Source organism: Salvelinus fontinalis, chromosome 22 (assembly GCF_029448725.1).
Source record: "Salvelinus fontinalis isolate EN_2023a chromosome 22, ASM2944872v1, whole genome shotgun sequence".
NCBI lineage: Eukaryota > Metazoa > Chordata > Actinopteri > Salmoniformes > Salmonidae > Salvelinus > Salvelinus fontinalis.
Window position 1 is genome coordinate 3723850 of NC_074686.1, and position 20249 is coordinate 3744098.

General features: G+C 40.4%; 1 protein-coding gene across 1 annotated transcript in view; it reads right to left on the minus strand.

The window, feature by feature from the left end:
• lrp12 (low density lipoprotein receptor-related protein 12) overlaps positions 1-12584 on the minus strand; it is a 35010-nt gene extending 22426 nt beyond the window's left edge. Inside the window, exons 1-2 of the mRNA XM_055875932.1 lie at positions 11342-12584; positions 2778-2834 (exon numbers count right to left, since the gene is read on the minus strand). Coding sequence (XP_055731907.1) covers positions 2778-2834; positions 11342-11423 — 139 coding nt within the window. The 5' untranslated portion in view covers positions 11424-12584. The remainder of the gene's footprint in view (positions 1-2777; positions 2835-11341) is intronic.
• Positions 12585-20249: the final 7665 nt, after the last annotated feature.

Sequence of the window (20249 nt, forward strand, 5' to 3'; positions counted from 1 at the left end):
CTGCAGGACCTGCCTTGTTGATAGTGATGTTAACAAGGTTGAGCAACACTTTATTATGGACAGACTTCTTCCCATCTTAGCTACTGTTGTATCAACTTGATGCACCGGTACCGCTTGCCGTATGGAAGTAGAGAGCCTTTGAACAGGGTATGGTAGTAGGTGCCAGGCGCATCGGTTTGAGTGTGTCAAGAACTGCAACATTGCTGGATTTTTCACGCTCAACAGTTTTCCATGTGTATCAAGAATGGTCCACCACCCAAAGGATATCAAGCCAACTTGACACAACTTTGGGAAGCATTGGAGTCAACATGGGCCAGCATCCCTGTGGAATGCTTTCGACACCTTGTAGAGTCCATTGCTTCGACTAAATGAGACTATTCTGAGAGCAAAAAGGGGGTGCAGATGTTGTGTATATTTGGTGTATATGTGTATATTTGGCCATGTGTTTTAGGTTATTGTACTGCTGAAAGGTGCATTCATCTTCCAGTGTCTGTTGGAAAGACAACCAGGTATTCCTCGAGGATTATGCCTGTGCTTTGCTGTATTCCGTGCCTTTCTATGCTAAAAAAAACTCCCTAGTCCTTGCCGATGACAAGCATACCCATAACACAATGCAGCCACCACTATGCTCGAAAATATGAAGTGGTACTTAGTGATGTGTTGTGTTGGATTTGCCCCAAATATTTCAGGACAGAAAGTAATTGATTTTGCAGTATTACTTCAGTGCCTTTTTGCAAACATGATGCATGTTTTGGAATATTTTGTATTCTGTACAGGCTTCCTTTTCACCCTGTCATTTAGGTTGGTATGTGTCGTAACTACAATGTTGTTGATCCATCCTTAGTTCTCTCATATCACAACCATTTGTTTGATTATATTTCATTTAAATTTAACCCTTATTTAACTAGTCAAGTCAGTTAAGAACAAATTCTTATATAAAATGGCGGCCTACCCCGGCCAAACGCGGGCGACGCTGGGCCAATTGTGCGCCGCCCTATGGGACTCCCAATCACGGCCGGATGTGATGCAGCATGGATTCAAACCAGGGACTGCAGTGACGCACTGCTTTAGACCGCTGCGCCACTCGGGAGCCTGAACTCTGTAAGTGTTGAAATCACCATTGGCCTCATGGTGAAATCCCTGAGCAGTTTCCTTCCACTCCGGCAGCTGAGTTAAGAAGGACGCATGCTTCTTTGTAGTGACTGGGTGTAATGATACATCATCCAATGCCTATTTCATAACTTCACCATGCACAAAAGGATAATCAGCGGTTGCTTTTTTGTTGTTGTTACACATCTACCAATCGGTGTCCTTCTTTGCGAGGTATTGAAAAACCTCCCTGGTCTTTGTGGTTGAACCAGTGCTTGAAATTCACTACTCGATTGAGGGACCTTATAGATAATTGTATGTGTGGGGTAAAGCGATGGGTAGCAATTCAAAAATCATATTAACCACATATTATTGAACACAGAATGAGTTTGCAACTTCTGTGATTTGTTAAGCACAGTTTTAATCCTGAACTTACTTAGGCTTGCCATAACAAAAGAGGTTGAATACTTATGGAATCAAGACATTTCAGCTTTTCATTTTTTTTATTAATTTCTAGAAACAAAATTCGACGTTACGGGCTATTGTGTGACACAAAATCTCAATTTAATACATTTTAAATTCAGGCTGTAACAAAATGTGGAAAAAGTAAAGGGGTGTGAATACTTTCGAAAGGCACTGTATGAGCTAAAATAAATTATTTATTCAAAAAATGTATTACCCTCGCTTTTCATTAGGCTAGATGCTTCAACTGCCAGAGAGCTTCTGACAGGGCAAAACATTTTTTTTTATCACCATCAAAATAATTTCCCTTTTCCAAATAGATATTGATGCGTGCAGCTATGGAAATACAATTTATGATCACTGTTACATTTTTTTCTGTTGGGTAATATAATTTTGTTGGGCTACAAAAAAAGTACTAACTTTAAATGACTAATAGTTTTATCATCATTAAAAAAAAATATTGCAAGAGATGTTTCCAAGCCAGGGCAAAACTTCCTCGAGCTAGTAAGTGAATGTAATTTTGTAAATGGAAATGTTATACTTATGTCTGCATCAAATAGCCTACTCCTTTGCAAGTCATGTAGCCAATAGATTATAGATTAGCCATACTGTGGACTACCATCACTGGAATACCCGTTGTGAGTTTGTCAAGACAAAAATGTCACAATGGAATCAGGAAAGTAGGCCACAATGTTCTTATTTATAGTGAGTGAAAAAACAGTTTGCTTCTGAGGGCCTATACAGTACAAGTCAAAAGTTTGGACACACCTACTCAAGGGTTTTTCTTTATTTTTACTATTTTCTACTTTATATAATAATAGTGAAGACATCAAAACTATGAAATAACACATATGGAATCATAAAGTAACCCAAAATGTTTTCAACAAATCAACATATATTTTAGATTCTTCAAAGTAGCCACCCTTTGCCTTGAGAGCTTTGCACACTCTTGGCATTCTCTCAACCAGCTTCACGAGGCATGCTTTTCCAAATCTTGAAGGAATTCCCACATATGCTGAGCACTTGACTTGTTGGCAGCTTTTCCTTCAATCTGCAGTCCAACTCTGGTTGTTCTGTTCTGTTCATGCAAAAAGGCTATTCTGAAAGTCTGCTGTGGGCAACAATTGTAGTGTTTGGTTCTTCGCAGACAAAAACAAAGGCTGAGTTGTAAGCCTACAAGCTCAGAGATAATCATAAATCATGTGATCTAGGCTAAATCAACTTACCATTAGAAATCCCCGATACGTAAACGTTCTCGTTGTGCTGGGAGCAAACTGCATTTCCTAGAAAAGATAAAAACAAAAAAAAGGTTATTTTCTAATGAATGATTGTGTGATCACGAGATGGAGTTTGGACTCATCTTTTGTGTAAACGGGCTTATTCATAAATGTGGCCCTTCTGAGGCAAGTCCACTGGTTCTAGGGCAAATGCAAATGTTGATATATTTAATCAATGAAACCCAAGACTGACTTTAGACATAGGCTACAAACAACACGTCGATTAACAGGCAACTGAAATGACATCTGTAGTCTTGCAGCAGGAGAATTTGAGAAGCTTTGAGACAGTGTGTAGGCTAATGTGTATGGGAATAACTGGCCGTTAGAGAGGACGATTACACTTGCCCAAAGTGTCACGCGTAAACATTGGTCACCAACTGAGTGGAAAATAGTGGAAAGTGGAAAACTAACTAGGCGTAACATTCTTGCAGGTTATGAGTATCATAGAAAATGAAGAAAAAATATATGACTGAAAGAATGAATTCTACATGCCTATAGAAATATATATGACTTGACAGGCTAGGCTAATGGAAGACTTGAAGTACTTGGCTGCCTGGCCCTAGGCTTATGCCTTGTTATTAGGTAAGCTGTGAGCTGAGTGCATTTAGGCAATGTCGGGTGTGTGGTGCTGTGAGTGAGCAATAGAACAGAGCATCAATAATCTTCAGACAAACCCTCCAACAGGTCTCAACAAAGGAAACAATGTTGTTAAACGACTAGTTTTGACTACAGAGCCACTGCTCCTTCCCTGGGGTAGCCTTGAAACGGACGAAACGCAAACAAGACAAGGACTGAATCATTTGACTAGACAAACTACTTAGAAGTATTAACCTATGACATGCTATTCTGAAAACTTCATCGCTCATGTCTCAATCAACTAAGGCAAGCCACTAGGCCTACATGCCCATTTTGGATGGTAATGGGGGGGGAAAACACCCCAGTAGGCATATTGCATTCATTTGTTGGTTGGGTAGTTCCACCTCAAAAAGCACAAGAAAGAGGGTTGACACCCACCATCTCAGATTGTTATGAAATCGCTGCTGTTGTTAGAAACCGTTAAGATTAGCATTCCTGCCAAGTCAATTTGTTGAAATATAATTTTGTCTCCGAGAAATTGAGCTAATTGATTGCACCCAATTTGGCCATTTTATAGGATTCATATATAAGACTACCTAACATCTGTTTGAATGGTCAAAAGCCACCCACGGACCCTCCACACCAATCCCCACCCCAACGAGTATACAGTATCAGTTCTTTATGTTTGACAAGTAGTATGGAGCTGTGGCTCTGAGTATTGTTTCTTCATCCTATGTAATGTGTTCTCAGTGAATTTGGTGATGTTGTTTTCCCCCCAGTTCAGAGAAATTAGTAAATTAAGATGTTGAGTTTATGTCCCATCCTACATCCTGATATTACCAGGTTCTGACCACTATAATGGTGCTGTTCCTCCTATTAGGTGATTCTTTAAAGAGCCCACCCCCCTTTTGATAAAAGTGATAATTCACCCAAATTACATATTGGATTTCTTGCCCTGTAAACAGTCCATTGACCAGGTATGACAGCAGCACATGCTATGTAATTTGGGTGAACGATCCCTTTAACAATGGGGGAGATTCTTTAAATGGGGCAGAAACCCCAAAACTTAAATTACTAATTTCTCTGAACAGGTGGGGGGGGACATTACATTTCATAGGATGAAGAAGCAATATTCCGAGCCGTAGCTTCATACTACTTTTCAACCATAGAGAACTGATACCATATACACTTGTTGTTGGGGTGGGATTGGCGTGGGATGTGGGGAGTCCGTGGATGGCTTTTGAACACTTCTTTGGATTCCTCATGTCTAACTCCTTGTTAGAAAAAAAGTTTGGTCCAAATTGGATGTTAGGTACTATAATTATTGAATATTATATGAATCCTATAAATTAAAATGGCCAATATGGGTGCTATCAATCAGCTTAATTTCGCAGAGATCAAATTATATTTCAACAAAATAATGTTTCTGGAATGCTCATCTTATGTTTCTAAATACAGAAATGATTCCAGAACAATCTGAGATGACAGGGGTTATGGCTTGCTGAAATGACATGGAACGACCCAGTTAACAAATGTGGATTTAAATATAATAGCTTCCTTTCGCATGGGCTGAAATAACAGAATTAGAAAAGTGACAAACCCCATAGAGACCTGGTGCTGCGGATCAATATTTAAAGGTAACCCATCCAATGACAATCAAATCAAATGTTATGTCACATGCGCCAAATACAACGTGTGTAGACTTTACCGTGAAATGCTTGCTTAGGGGCCCTTCCAAACGATGCAGTGTTTTTTTTGTTACCCAGGTTAGTGACGTGTCAGATGCTTTTGGTTGGTAATAAACCTAAGAGTTGCATGATACATAGAATCAAGTGCCTTCAAATCAAAAACGTTGTCACATGTGCCGGATACAAGTGTAGACCTTACCATGAAATGCTTACTTACAAGCCCCTTAACCAACAGTGCAGTTCAAGAAGAGATAAGAAAATATTTACCAAATAAACTACAGTAAAATATAATAAAAAGTGACACAATAACATAACAATAACGAGGCTATATGCAGGGGGTACCGGTACCGAGTCAGTGTGCGGGGGTACAGGTTAGTTGAGGTAATTTGTTCATGTAGGTAGGGGTGAAGTGAATGCATAGATAAACAGCATGTTTTTATGAATTGTTCAGCAGTCCTAAGGCTTGGGGGTAGAAGCTGTTATGGAGTATTTTGGTCCGAGACTTGGTGCTCCGGTACCGCCTGCCGTGCGGTAGCAGAGAAAACAGTCTACGACTTGGGTGACTGGAGTCTCTGACAATTGTATGGGCTTTCCTCTGATACCGCCTATTATATAGGTCCTGGATGGCAGGAAGCTTGGCACCAGTCATGTACTGGGCCATACGCACTACCCTCTGTAGAGCCTTACGGTCAGATGCCGAGCAGTTGCCATACCAGGTGGTGATAAAACCGGTCAGGATGCTCTCGATGGTGCAGATGTAAAAAATTGAGGATCTGGGGACCCATGCCAAATCTTTTCAGTCTCCTGAAGGGGAAAAGGTGTTGTCGCGCCCTCTTCACGACTGTCTTGTTGTGTTTGGACCATGATATTTCGTTGGTGATGTGGACACCAAGGAACTTGAAACTCTCGACCGGCTCCACTACAGCCCCATTGATGTTAATTGGTGCCTGTTCAGCCCGCCTTTTCCTGTAGTATACGATCAGCTCCTTTGTCTTGCTCACATTGAGGGAGAGGTTGTTGTCCTGGCACCACACTGCCAGTTCTCTGACCTCCTCCCTATATGCTGTCTCATCGTTGTCGGTGATCAGGCCTACCATTGTTGTGTCGTCGGCAAACTTAATGATGATGTTGGAGTCGTGTTTGGCCATGCAGTCGTGGGTGAACAGGGAGTACATGGAGGTGACTACGTACACACCCCTGAGGGGCCCCAGTGTTGAGGATCAGTGTGGCAGATGTGTTGTTGCCTACCCTTACCACCTGGGGGTGGCCCGTCAGGAAGTCCAGGATCCAGTTGCAGAGGGAGGTGTTACAGACAACCAAAGCTTAAGTTTCTAGACTATTATTTTACAGATGTATGTTGAAAGTGTTTTTGGGAGATGCGATAGATCATTGGGGATCATTCAATATTCCCTTTCTTTATTTGTTCAGTGAAATCATCCCACGTGAAGAGTCAACTAATTTCATTAAAGTTCAATTCGTAAATAAATTGTTTTTTATTTATATTGGAAGGACTTAATCATTTGCAATTATGTTTCTGTCTCCATATGATATGGTAAATATATCCAATGCAAAAAAACATCTACATTTAAATGGTATTAATATTAATTTGCATATATTTCCGTTAATTACCATACATTCCCGTTAATTCCCATATATTCCCAAAGAAAGTTTCCACCTCTGAATATTCCCCTAAATGTGCAACTCTAGTAATGATCATGCTGTTTAATCAGCTTCTTGGTATGCCACATCTGTCAGATGGACGGATTAAATGCACACCAACAGGGATGTAAATAAAGAATAAACGACTTGGCCTTTGTTATTTTATTGTAGCTTATTGATGGTATACTGAACACAAATATAAAACGCAACATGTTAAGTGTTGGTCCCATGTTTCATGAGCTGAAATAAAAGATCCCATAAATTTGCTATATGCACAAAATGCTTTCTTTCAAATTTTGTGCACAAATTTGTTTACATCCCTGTTTGTGAGCATTTCTCCTTTGCCAAGATAATCCATTCACCTGACAGGTGTGGCATATCAAGAAGCTGATTAAACAGCATGATCCATACACAGGTGCACGTTGTGCTGAGGACAATAAAAGGCCACTAAAATGTGCAGTTGTCACACAACACAACGCCACAGATGTCTCAAGTTGAGGGAGCGTGCAATTGGCAAGCTGACTACAGGAAAGTCCACAAGAGCTGTTGCCAGATAATGTAATGTTCATTTATTTACCGTAAGCCGCATCCAACGTCGTTTTAGAGAATTTGGCAGTACGTCCAACTGGCCTCACAACTGCAGACCACGTGTATGGCGTTGTGTGGGTGAGCGGTTTGCTGATGCCAACGTTGTGAACAGAGAGCCCCATGGTGGCTGTTTGGTTATGGTATGGGCAGGCATAAGCTACAGGCAACGAACACGAGATCCTTAGGCCCATTGTCGTGCCATTTATCCACTGCCATCAACTCTTGTTTCAGTATGATAATGTACGGCCCCATGTCGTACACTATTTCTGGAAGCTGAACATTTCCCAGTTCTATTATGGCCTGCATACTCTGCAAACGTCACCCACTGAGCATGTTTGGGATGCTCTGGATTTATGTGTACGACAGTTGTGTTCCAGTTCCCGAAAAATATCCAGCAACTTCACAGAGCCATTGAAGAGGAGTGGGACAACATTCCACAGGCCACAATCAACAGCCTGATCAACTTTATGCGAAGGAGATGTGTCGCGCTGCATTAGGCAAATGGTGGTCACACCAGATACTGTTTTTTTTTTTTATCATGACCCAACTTTAAAAAAAGATATATATACACTGCTCAAAAAAATAAAGGGAACACTTAAACAACACAATGTAATTCCAAGTCAATCACACTTCTGTGAAATCAAACTGTCCACTTAGGAAGCACCACTGATTGACAATACATTTCACATGCTGTTGTGCAAATGGAATAGACAACAGGTGTAAATTATAGGCAATTAGCAAGACACCCCCAATAAAGGAGTGGTTCAGCAGGTGGTGACCACAGACCACTTCTCAGTTCCTATGCTTCCTGGCTGATGTTTTGGTCACTTTTGAATGCTGGCGGTGCATTCACTCTAGTGGTAGCATGAGACGGAGTCTACAACCCACACAAGAGGCTCAGGTAGTGCAGCTCATCCAGGACGGCACATCAATGCGAGCTGTGGCAAGAAGGTTTGCTGTGTCTCGTCAGCGTAGTGTCCAGAGCATGGAGGCGCTACCAGGAGACAGTCCAGTACATCAGGAGACGTGGAGGAGGCCGTAGGAGGGCAACAACCCAGCAGCAGGACCGCTATCTCCGCCTTTGTGCAAGGAGGAGCACTGCCAGAGCCCTGCAAAATGACCTCCAGCAGGCCACAAATGTGCATGTGTCTGCTCAAATGGTCAGAAACAGACTCCATGAGGGTGGTATGAGGGCCCGACGTCCACAGGTGGGGGTTGTGCTTACAGCCCCACATTGAATTTGCTTAGTCTGACGACGAGGGCACAGATTTCTCATCCGAGCGGAAAAGTGCAACTGAAGCACAACATTTTTCTGAAGCCGAGCAGATATTACAATAAGAAACATTTTAGATTTGTGCTTACAAAATACAGCAAGATATTTAGTGTTTTATTTTAATTTTTTGCATTAATTTTAAATACGCAGAATTCTGTGTTAATGCGACCCCTGGTACAGTAGAGTACAGTAAAGAGTACAGTTCAGTACAGTATATTACTCATTTGTGCTCTACTGTACCATACTCTACTGCAACTGTGGTTTGGGATTACTATGATTTCCCCATTGTGGCAAATTCAATTGCAGTCATTTTGTTGCAGATTTATCAGTCACTGTTACCGATTCATAAACAAAATTGTTATCAGTAAAAACACTAACTAAACGGTAGGTCTACCTATAGTTATTACTTCTGTGAACTTTCATAATTCTCCCTCATGCGGGAGAGAAATAAGAAAATATCATAAAGATATGTGGGTAATTGGAAAGTGATGGTGGTGGGGGTGGGGGAATCGGCAGTTACAAACGGCAGTTACAAACTGGACAATATTATATCAATACCAAGACTCAAAGTATCGATTTGTAAAAAAATGAATAAAATGCCAGGTAGCGTTAGCTAGCACTAGTTGGCTGTACCTGCGCCGAAATTCAGGTATTTTTCATTCTATAACTTGTTCTACAGCTTTTTAAAAATAGTGTGCCAACATGTTTTCAGCACTTTTATTTCCATGACTGATCAAAACTAATTTTCTCGTGTCTCTGCAGCAAACATATACAGTGAATTCGTAAAGTATTCAGACCCCTTGACTTTTCCACATTTTGTTACGTTACAGCCTTATTCTAAAATGTATTAAATGTTATTTTTTCCATCAATCTACACACAATACCCCATAATGACATGGCAAAAACTGGTTTAGATATTTTTGCAAATCTATTAACTATAAAAAGCTGAAATATCACATTTACATAAGTATTCATACCCTTTACTCAGTACTTTGTTTAAACACCTTTGGCAGCAATTACAACCTTGAGTCTTCTTGGATATGACGCTACAAGCTTGGCACACCTGTATTTGGGGAGTTTCTCCCATTTGTCTCTGCAGATTCTCTGTCAGGTTGGATGGGGAGCATCGCTGCACAGCTATTTTCAGGTCTCTCCAGAGATGTTCGATCGGGTTCAAGTCCAGGCTCTGGTTGAGCCACTCAAGGACATTCAGAGACTTGTCCCGAAGCCACACCTGCGTTGTCTTGGCTGTGTTCTTAGGGTTGTTGTCCTGTTGGAAGGTGAACCTTTGCTCCAGTCTGAGGTCCTGAGCGCTCTGGAGCAGGTTCATCAAGGATCTCTCTGTACTTTGCTACGTACATCTTTGCCTCGATCCTGACTAGTCTCCCAGTCCCTGCCGCTGAAAGACATCTCCACAACATGATGCTGCCTCCACCATGCTTCACCGTAGGGATGGTGCTAGGTTTCCTCCAGACGTGACGATTAGCATTCATGTCAAAGAGTTCAATCTTGTTTCTCATGGTCTGAGTCCTTTAGGTGCCATTCGGCAAACTCCAAGCGGGCTGTCATGTGCCTTTTACTGAGGAGTGGCTTCCCTCTGGCCACTCTACCATAAAGGCATGATTGGTGGAGTGCTGAAGAGATAGTTGTCCTTCTGGAAGGTTCTCCCATCTCCACAGAGGAATGCTGGAGCTCTGTCAGAGTGACTATCTGGTTCTTGGTCACCTCCCTGACCAAGGCCCTTCTCCACCGATTGCTCAGTTTGACCAGGCAGCCAGCTCTAGGGAGAGTCTTGATGGTTCCAAACTTCTTCCATTCAAGAATAATGGAGGCCACTGTGTTCTTGGGGACCTTCAATGCTGCAGACATGTTTTGGTACCCTTCCCCAGATTTGTGCATCGATACAATTCTGTCTCTGAGCTCTACGGACAATTCCTTCGACCCATGGCTTGGTTTTTGCTCTGACATGCACTGTGGGAACGTATATAGACAGGTGTGTGTGATTTTCCAAATCATGTCCAATGAACTGAATTTACCACAGGGGGACTCCAATCAAGTTGTAGAAACATCTCAAGGATGATCAATGGAAACATGATGCACCTGAGCTCAATTTCGAGTCTCATAACAAATGGTCTGAATACTTATGCAAATATGACATTTCTGTTATTAATTTTAATACATTTCCAAAAATGTCTAAAAACCTGTTTTTGCTTTGTCATTATGTGGTATTCTGTGAAGATTGGTGACAGGAATAAATATTTTATCCATTTTAGAATAAGGCTGTAAAGTAACAAATTGTGGGAAAAGTCAAGGGGTCTGAATACTTTCCCGAATGCACTGTAGTGAGCAATATGATTGGAACATCAAATCACAAGAAAATCCCAGTATCGAATCTGAATACATATAGCATTGTGAGAATCTCCCAAAAATATAGACTCTTAGCTTTCATTTGACACCAAATGTTATATGCTCCTATAAACTTCATGTTACATTTTAGTCATTTAGCAGACGAGACTTAGAGCATACATTTTCATACTGGTCCACCATGGGAATCGAACCCACAACCCTGGCTTATCTAGCGACATGCTCTACCAACTGAGCTACACAGGACTACGTCGGTGCGCATGGGTCCTTTTAGGTGGAAATGGCCATATCCTGCTGTGAGCTTGAGTTGCTGTGGTATAGATTGTATGAGAGTTGTAACAAATATGTAGTTATTAAATACTTACCAGTGAATATGAAGAGGAACATGTGTAGAGATATCCATGAAGAAGATGAAATCCCATTTGAGCTCAAAGTGTAGTAGGCCATTATAGCTAATGAACTAGGCCAAATTATATTTGTTGCTACTTTGTTACTTGTTACAATGTTACCAAAAATGTAACTAAGCAAGCTCTCTTTGGTGTCCCAAAAACATTTAGGAAGTGACAAATACAAAAGCAACCAATGAGATTGCTACGGATTTAATGTTATTTTAACTAACGTTTTCCAATTCCTTTCTGGCCAGACAACTGACAGTGATCGACAATCAAATATACAGCCAATACAGATCTCATACAGTTATCTTGCTAGCTAGATGACAATGAAGAAACAATACTATAGCCGTCTTGACAAAATACTGCAATCAAACCGTTAAAAACAACAGTGCGTTGTAACTGGCTGGCTAGTTAGTTAGTATAACAACAAAATAGCGACATTGAATTTTAGCTAACCAAATTGCTAGCTAACGATTACTCTAATGTAAGCTATCTATCTATTCCTAGCCAATATTAATCCATCGTCACATTACATGTGTAGATATATGTGACACCCCATCTCCTAGTATGATATTAACCTTTGTGTTATGCATTGTTCCAGAACAGAGGAAAATGCAAATGCATTGCTAGCAATATAGTCAACTCCACCGTTAACTAGCTAACGTTAGCTACTAGAACTCCCCTTTGTGTTAGCTAGCTAGCTAACGTTAGTGATCAACGCAAACGTTAGCTATCGTTAACAAAGATAGCTAGCTGGGTTAGCACAATGACGTTTCAATACCAACATTGAAATCGCACATGAATGTCACTGAATGTAAACTAGAAAAATAAATACAATATAACCGAAAGATAACTGTGAACTAAAAAACAAAAGAGCGTTGCAATCCCTCTTCTCTCGTTGTACGCCTCCACAACCTCCCAACTGCTAGCTACAAGCTAGCCTGCTAACGTAAGCTAGCTTCCAAAGCAATGGCAGAACGGAACGAAAATATTCCTGAGGTATCCTTGAAATGTCACTTCACTGTCTTCTTCTAGTGGTGTCTAAAATGTTTATTTAGAGTTTCGTCATCATTGAAAATGTTATAAAGCATAAGCCCCCTAAAACTCCGGGCCCTAACCTGTATGTAACAGTACACCCCGTTGTAGCCACTACTAGCTATGAATCGGCTGAATGTTGTTACAGCCGGGGTATCAGTATCATCCGTATCATTATCATCATCATCCCCTTCTGCTTCTTCTTTTTGTGCGTTTCCGGCAGACTAGACGCTGTATTGCGTATTGCTGCCTTTCTCAGGTCGGAGTGCGAATTACACGGTTAAATATCAACAACAACAAAAAACGTCAAACGTGCTGACAATAACACTCCGTATACCTTGGAAGTATTGGAATTAGGCCAGGATTGTATCTAAGGAAATCGCAATGCAAGGCGAACTTGGTCAAGTGTCTTTGGAGGGGTTGGCAGAATGTATTTTTTTAAGTGACATTTGCTGTATCTGAAAGACAAAAACAATTGCACATTGTTGTGGACCATGTTGGGCAAGGTTGCCCAATTTCGCCTTACCTCTTCCTGCTTGCAACTCAACTTCTTACAAGTTTTGTTAAATCCAGTGATATAAAAGGGATCTCTATTGCGGACAGAGATATTATCATAAGTCAACTTGCAGATGACACAACCCTCTTTTTGAAAGATGCTGACCAGATTCCTAGAGCAGTCGATGTGATAGATATATTTTCCAAAGCATCTGGTCTTTGCCTAAACCTTAATAAGTGGGAATTGTTTGCTGTTAAAGACTGTGTGATACCCTCTATAAGCAATATTCCAGTCAAGGAAAAAGTAACATACCTTGGGATTACCATATCTAAGGATCAACAGGAAAGATGCTCATTACATGTTATACCTATTATTGAAAAAAACAAAATGAAGTTGAACCATTGGTTGCAGAGGGATTTATCCTTGAAAGGTTGAGTATTGCTTTCTAAAGCTGAATGTATCTCCAGACTTACTTATGCAGCCCGGTCTCTATATCTTGACAACAAAATAGGTAAAGCAACCAGGTGCTTTTCAACTTCATCTGGAAAAATCGTACACATTATATTAGGAAATCTGTCATTATGAACTCATATGAATATGGTGGACAACATTTTTTAGATTTTCCTTCTTTGAATACTATTTTTAAGATAAATTGGGCAAAACTTTTTTTGAAAGAATCCTACTTCAATTTGGAATTTCATCCCTCATTATATCTTCTCCCGTTTTGGTGGCCTCAATTTTGTTACTTTATAACTATAACATTGATAAGATTCCTCCAGACACGTATTCTTAGCGTGGTCGTTAATATATAAACATAATTTTTCCACGCATAGGTATTTCATTTGGAACAATAAGGACATTTTGTATAGAAACAAGTATTTATTTTTTAAGAACTGGTTCAATAATCATATCCTACTGGTGAGTCAACTTTTTAATGTAGAAGGATTGTTACTCAATTATGAGGATTTTTTTTATCTCGTTACAATATCCCTGTAACACCTAGAGAGTTCGCCATAGTCTTTGATGCTATTCCATCTGGAACTCTCATGTTATTTAGAGGTGTAGCCAGACCTCAACTTCTTGACCTACCCTCGCTTAATCCAGTTGACTCTCTAATAGGGAAAATATGTTTCTCCTTCCTCCCTCAGAACAATAGGTCTATATGTGCTTTATTTCAAAGGGATATTGTATCCATTCCTTATGTCACAAGTTACTGGAATACATTGGTCACTAATATCTGTTGGAAAAAAGTATGGTTATTACCACACAAATACTTGCTCGTTAACAAGGTCAGAGGTCTCTTTTAGAATGATCCATAAGTATTACCCTGCAAATCAATACCTGAAGAAACACAAAAACTTTTTGTGTAGAGCATCCAGAAACAGTTTCACATTTATTTTGGCATTGTCTACATGTAAAAAAAATATGGAAAGATATTCAAAGTTTTATAATTGTTCATATTCTTGATGACTTTTGTGGGAGAATGTGCTTTTTATGGGAGAATGTGCTGCTCGGTTTCCTTAACCATAATAAAGATAAAGAAAAACAATTTTACCTTATAAATCTAATTGTGCTAATGGCAAAATTTCATATTCATAAATGTACATTCACGAATAAAAAAACACGCTTCTGTGTTTTCTATAAGGAATTCGAGCAGTACATTAATACCATTATACATTCTTCCAATAAGAAAGCTGTTAAAACAATCAATAAGTGTGCATCTTTTAAGGCCTTCGTATGATCTGTAATTTGTTGTACCCCCTAGCATATGTTATCATTGTCTGTTTGTATACTTCTTGTATGTATACTGATTTTTCTCCCCCCCAAAATAAAATACAAATACATTGTTGTGGACCTGTAAATAGATGTTTTATATTTGTGTTTTATTTTTACTGTTTCCGAACATAAATATTGTAATGAAATAAGAAGGGAGCAGGTCTCGAACCCTCGACTTTCTAGCCCGAAGTCCAGCGCACTATCGACTGTGCCGCAAAAGCATGCTCTTGCGGAAGAGTCGATATCCACGTTTATAAACCCAGGGTCGGTACAATATGCTGCACTGCCTGTGAATTCTGAAACATTGTCCACTCGGAACGAAAAGAAAACTGACTTACAGTAGGACTACTTACAGTGGTAGCCTACCCACTTACACTGTTTATTCGCTTAAAAAAAAAAAAAAAACACTGAAATTATAATATCTAAAAAGCACAATGATAGATACGCATGGTAATTTGTTGTATGGCTGCTACAGGAATATTAATAAAAAATGTCTAGAAAAGGTGAGGAATTTATTCTGCAATGTTTATAATAGTGTACGTATTATGTTTATATATGAAATAATGTCTACTCGAGAAATTTGACATTACAGTATTCAGCCGCAGTAGCCTACAAACGTCAATGGAAAAGGTAAAACGTCTGTTCTACCAGTAAACTGCGCTTTGGATCGGCTCAAACAGAGCAAAATATTTGAAATATCTAAATCAAATCTTATTTGTCACACAGGGGCGAAAATCTGAGATCAACCTTGGAGGGGACAATTACATAAACATTTCTCAAGAGCAATTCCTGAGGGGGACACCAAAAGTAGTGCTGTAACACATAGCATACGTTGTTAAATGTATATTGAGGAACCATAATTCCTACAACTGGATAATTGATAGGTACAGTAGTTAACTGAAGGGTTTTCCCAACTTGTTCAAATGTTTAAATCATTATAATTCTACTAATAATAATTGTTATAGCAGTGCTCCTTACCAGTCCAGTATGTATGCAGGTTTTCGTACTTACAACCAGCAATATCAAGAAAGGTCAGTAGGTGACAATGGTACTGTACACTGTATGGGTGTAGTTTTCATAAATACAATGAACATGGTGTGATCACATCTAAAAGAATCTCCATTGAGAACCATCACAAAGTTGGTCTCCGTATTGAATTGACCTTTTAATTTGACTTTTTCTGATACATTTATATAGTCATTAAATATGTCCACCTGGCCTGAGTCTACAATATCTTTGCAAGAACAAAAAGCTTAAAATAAGTACAGTTCTAAAAGCAAAATAACTACTTCAATGAAAAACCCAAATAAATCAACCAAAATATCCTTCAGTCAGTGTCTCAACTCTTCAAACAGCAGCTATGGACAAGTATGTCGCACAAAGTATGCAATTTTAAATAAAATAACATGAAATAAATCATTTGTAAGTGTACTAAAAACTACTAAACAAAAGAACAACTATCAATTACACCATGGGTTTTCAAACAGGGGTCCATGGACTAATTGCAAGGGGTCCGTGAAATAAAAAAGTGTAATGAATGTAATCAGTACCACAAGGTTTCCAGTAAGTTTACATATAATATAAAGGGGGTGGAGGTCCCTGAGGACCGCTCAAAACCTTGCCTGCCTTGCCTCAAAATATGCAGGGGTTCCAGTACCCCAAAAAGGTTGAGAACCACTGCTATACACACTACTGAACAAAAGAACCGAGCATATGTTTGCGGGTTTCCTCAACAACACATCAGTTGGCACTTTCGCAATGCCCTCGCCTGTTGTCTCCGACACCCTGTATAGCCCAATAAACTCCTTGTGAGGGACAAGGTCATGGTCAACATAACGCAGACAGACATTCTCCTGTTCAGCACCAGAGACATCTTGAGTACCATCAACTATTAATGAAAATTGTACAATCGGAAGAGACCTAATCTCAGCTGCAATGCCTCGAATGACTATTGGCCATGATGTTCAGAATTTCATTCTGTGCTTTGGGGCCTGTGTACATTGTGGTACGCTCTGTTAACCACTTCAGTAAAATGGGATCACCCTCTTCTGCCCTAAGTTTCAAAATCTGGTATAAATTCCCACTGTCATCCGTGTGGCCTCTAAAGGCTTGTCCCTGTCTTACTACATGCCGCACCGAACTAACAATTTTCATCAAGCAATGCCTTGCGTCATCCTGCTGTTTACCCCACGCGCTGGACATAACTGGACACTGATTGGATTTAGCTGGTGTGCTGTTACAATTACAAAGTGGCGGTGGGTTTGGCAATTTTGATGTGCTGTGAATTTTTCAATGCCTTTTCTCCAGTTCCTAAATCCTGCACTAACGAAGGCAGCATCAGCTCTTTGGCCAAAAGATGGCTGGCTTGAAAACCCTTGGCTACAGTGAAAACACAACACTCCTTTTATTGATGGATTATAATGTAGCCAGGGGAAATCGCGAAACCATCTCTCTTGAAACGTCAACACTCTGTTGGCAAGAGTTTGCGGTTCTATAAATTGTGGGTGTGGCTGATATGGTTTTGTGCCATCACTGTGGTAACTGGACAATGCTGTGCCACTGTCCCCTATACTGGTGCTGCTGGCAACAAGGGTGACACTTGGTCCTGCCGTGGCTGTGACACTGTCCTCTGAAGTCTCTCTCCCTGGCTCTTTCCCTTTCACCACCCTGACTGACTCAGTCTGTCTCCTAGAAAATAAATAAGGTGTTTGCCGTACTCCTAACTACCGGTACCCAAAACTACACAATTAATCACAACAGCAATACCATTACCTTAAACAAATCTTAGTTTAGTCACCAGTTTAAGTTGAGAGTGGGGGTATCCATGGCATTTTCCAATTATGTCCCTATTTTACAAGTCAAAAAAATTGAGAACCTTTCATAATGTTGCCAAACAAAGACTCAACAAACTTACCTGAGACTCCCTGTCTCTGCCAATCTGTCCCTGCATATCTGTCCCCAGCTCTGCTGTCTGTGTGTCATCTGTTGCCTGCTCTGCCTAATGACATCATTGTGAAATATTTCCATTAGCATTTCACTTCTTTCTTATGAACATTTTATCAACTGGTCTTTGAGATATTAGGCTACTAGAGTTCTTACTTTGCGTTTTGGTGTACTGAAAAATACTCTGATGTCCGTCTTTTAACTTTTTTCTGACATGTTTCTACCTGGCTGGCTGGCTGGCCGGTCTAGCTGCACACACACACATTTACACAACACATGCTGCAACGTTTTGAAATTTTAACATAGTTTGTTTCATATTGGCAGGTTTCCAACAAAAGCTGAATTTGCAAAGCTAGCGAGCACCAATTCCGTTTCTGTGGTGTTTGCTATAATCTTTGCTACCTGGTTAAATAAAGGTGAAAAAAAAAAAATTCACTAGCGACAATTTAGCTTTTGCAACCATTAAATATATTTAAGACAATGGTATAAGAGAGTGTAGTTCTGTTCAGTTTGGACTTCAGTTTATCGCTAACCTTATCACAGGGACTTTGAAGCACTACAGCTGCATGCTAATCTTGGAATAAAATGACGATAGCAAATATTTCATTTTTGACGACGCCACATGAATGGAATAGGTACTAGCTAGCTTGATAGTTAATGTTTAGTTTGCGCGCTAGCTCTGCAAATTCAGCTAGTGTGTGAACCCTGCAACATTAAAAAAATATATACATTGCTATGGCGCGATTGACTGGATTACCTCACGTCAGTTACGTACATTGAGTGCCTTTCGGACAGTAGATACGAACCTTCTATTACCTTGCCAGCTAAAGAACTGGCAGTGGATCAAACCATTGTGAGGCAAAGGGTGGGGGGGTCGCAATCTTGTGAAACTTAAAAACGCGCTATTAAGTGTCTATAATCAGCACAAGTGCTTTCATTGCGTATTATTAATATTATTGAAATTACATAGTTATCTTTACAGTGATATATTGGGGGGGACAAATCATATTTTTTCCAGGATGGGGGGGGTCGTGTCCCCCCCGTCCCCCCTGGGATTTCCGCCTATGTTGTCACATACAGTTGAAGTTGGAAGTTTACATACACCTTAGCCAAATACATTTAAACTCAGTTTTTCCACAATTCCTGACATTTAATCCTAGTAAAAATTCACTGTTTTAGGTCAATTAGGATCAGCACTTTATTTTAAAAATGTGAAATGTCAGAATAATAGTAGAGAGAATTACTTATTTCAGCCTTTATTTCTTTCATCACATTCCCAGTGGGTCAGAAGTTTACATACACTCAATTCGTTTTTGGTAGCATTGCCTTTACATTTTTTAACTTGGGTCACATGTTTTGGGTAGCCTTCCACAAGCTTCCCACAATACGTTGGGTGAACTTTGGCCCATTCCTCCTGACAGAGCTGGTGTAACTGAGTCAGGTTTGTAGGCCTCCGTGCTCGCACACGCTTTTTCAGTTCTGTACATGTAGCATTGTGATGTTGTTCCCCTAGATTATGCACCAAGTGTGTTTACACCAATTGTACAGTCAGCTCCTGGGAGTAGAGTGTTTGCTAGTCCTGAGTTTACAAGCACTGGGAGGGGTAGGCTGTTTACTCCACCTGACCAGGGTATCCCACCTCTGTCTTTTGGTGTACCATCATCCCCAGTCCTCAGTAATAATGGGACACCTCCGAGTCAGCTTAGTGACCTTATTAAGCAGATTGGTTCAACGAGTTTACTGCAGCCTGGGGCTTCAAGTCTTTCTCCTGCCTATCCCCCTGACCAACCTCAGCAGTTCCCCTGCCTGAGCAATGTGGGTCAACTATTATTGATGCGTCTAAGCTGAATCTGGTTGTGTAGTCAGATGTTAGTGCTCCACCTTTCTTTAGGGTGATGGCTCAGATAAGTACTCTGTCCTGGAGTGGGAGGAGCTAATGGGAGTCTATCTAGAGAAAAGGGGTTACATTGGGTCTGAGCATGTTGGGGAGGTCATGTCTAAGCTCATGGGGAGGGCACGGGATGTGACCAATGTCTGGAGGAGTAACAACCCTGTTGTCACAGATGTTAAGGCAGTGTTCAGTGTTCTCAGGCAACACTTTGGGGATACTGTCTGCTCAGGTAAAATTAGGCTTAATTAACAAAGCTGCAGAGGTGAACAGTACCTTGTGAGCGAAGGTAGAACCTTGCCCAATCAGTGCTCAGAGTTGGCAGTCATGTTTGTACGCAACTGTCCTGATAAAGAGTTGGCCCAAGTGTTCAAGTGCAAACCCCTTCGTGACTGGACAGCCAGTGAGGTACAGGATCATTTGGATGAACTGTTAAGGGAGCGTAAAGCATGTAGAACACAACTTTCACAGCAGGTGGCTGCCATCTTTGACTCCGCCCAGGAGGAAGTGGATCCTGTGAGCAGACCTAATGTGTCATCTTTTTCTCGATGTGGCCGTGAACCAGAACAGGCCCCATCTGTATCTGAGGGTGGGACATTATAGAAAGTTTTGAGTGTGTTAAAGAAGGCTCTTGTCAGCAATACTAGAAAGCTAGAAAACTAGAAAGCCTCCATTCTAAGGGCAATGTGGGGCAGTCTAAATTTTCCTCCACTGATGATGATATCCAATCTGTTTATTCTTAT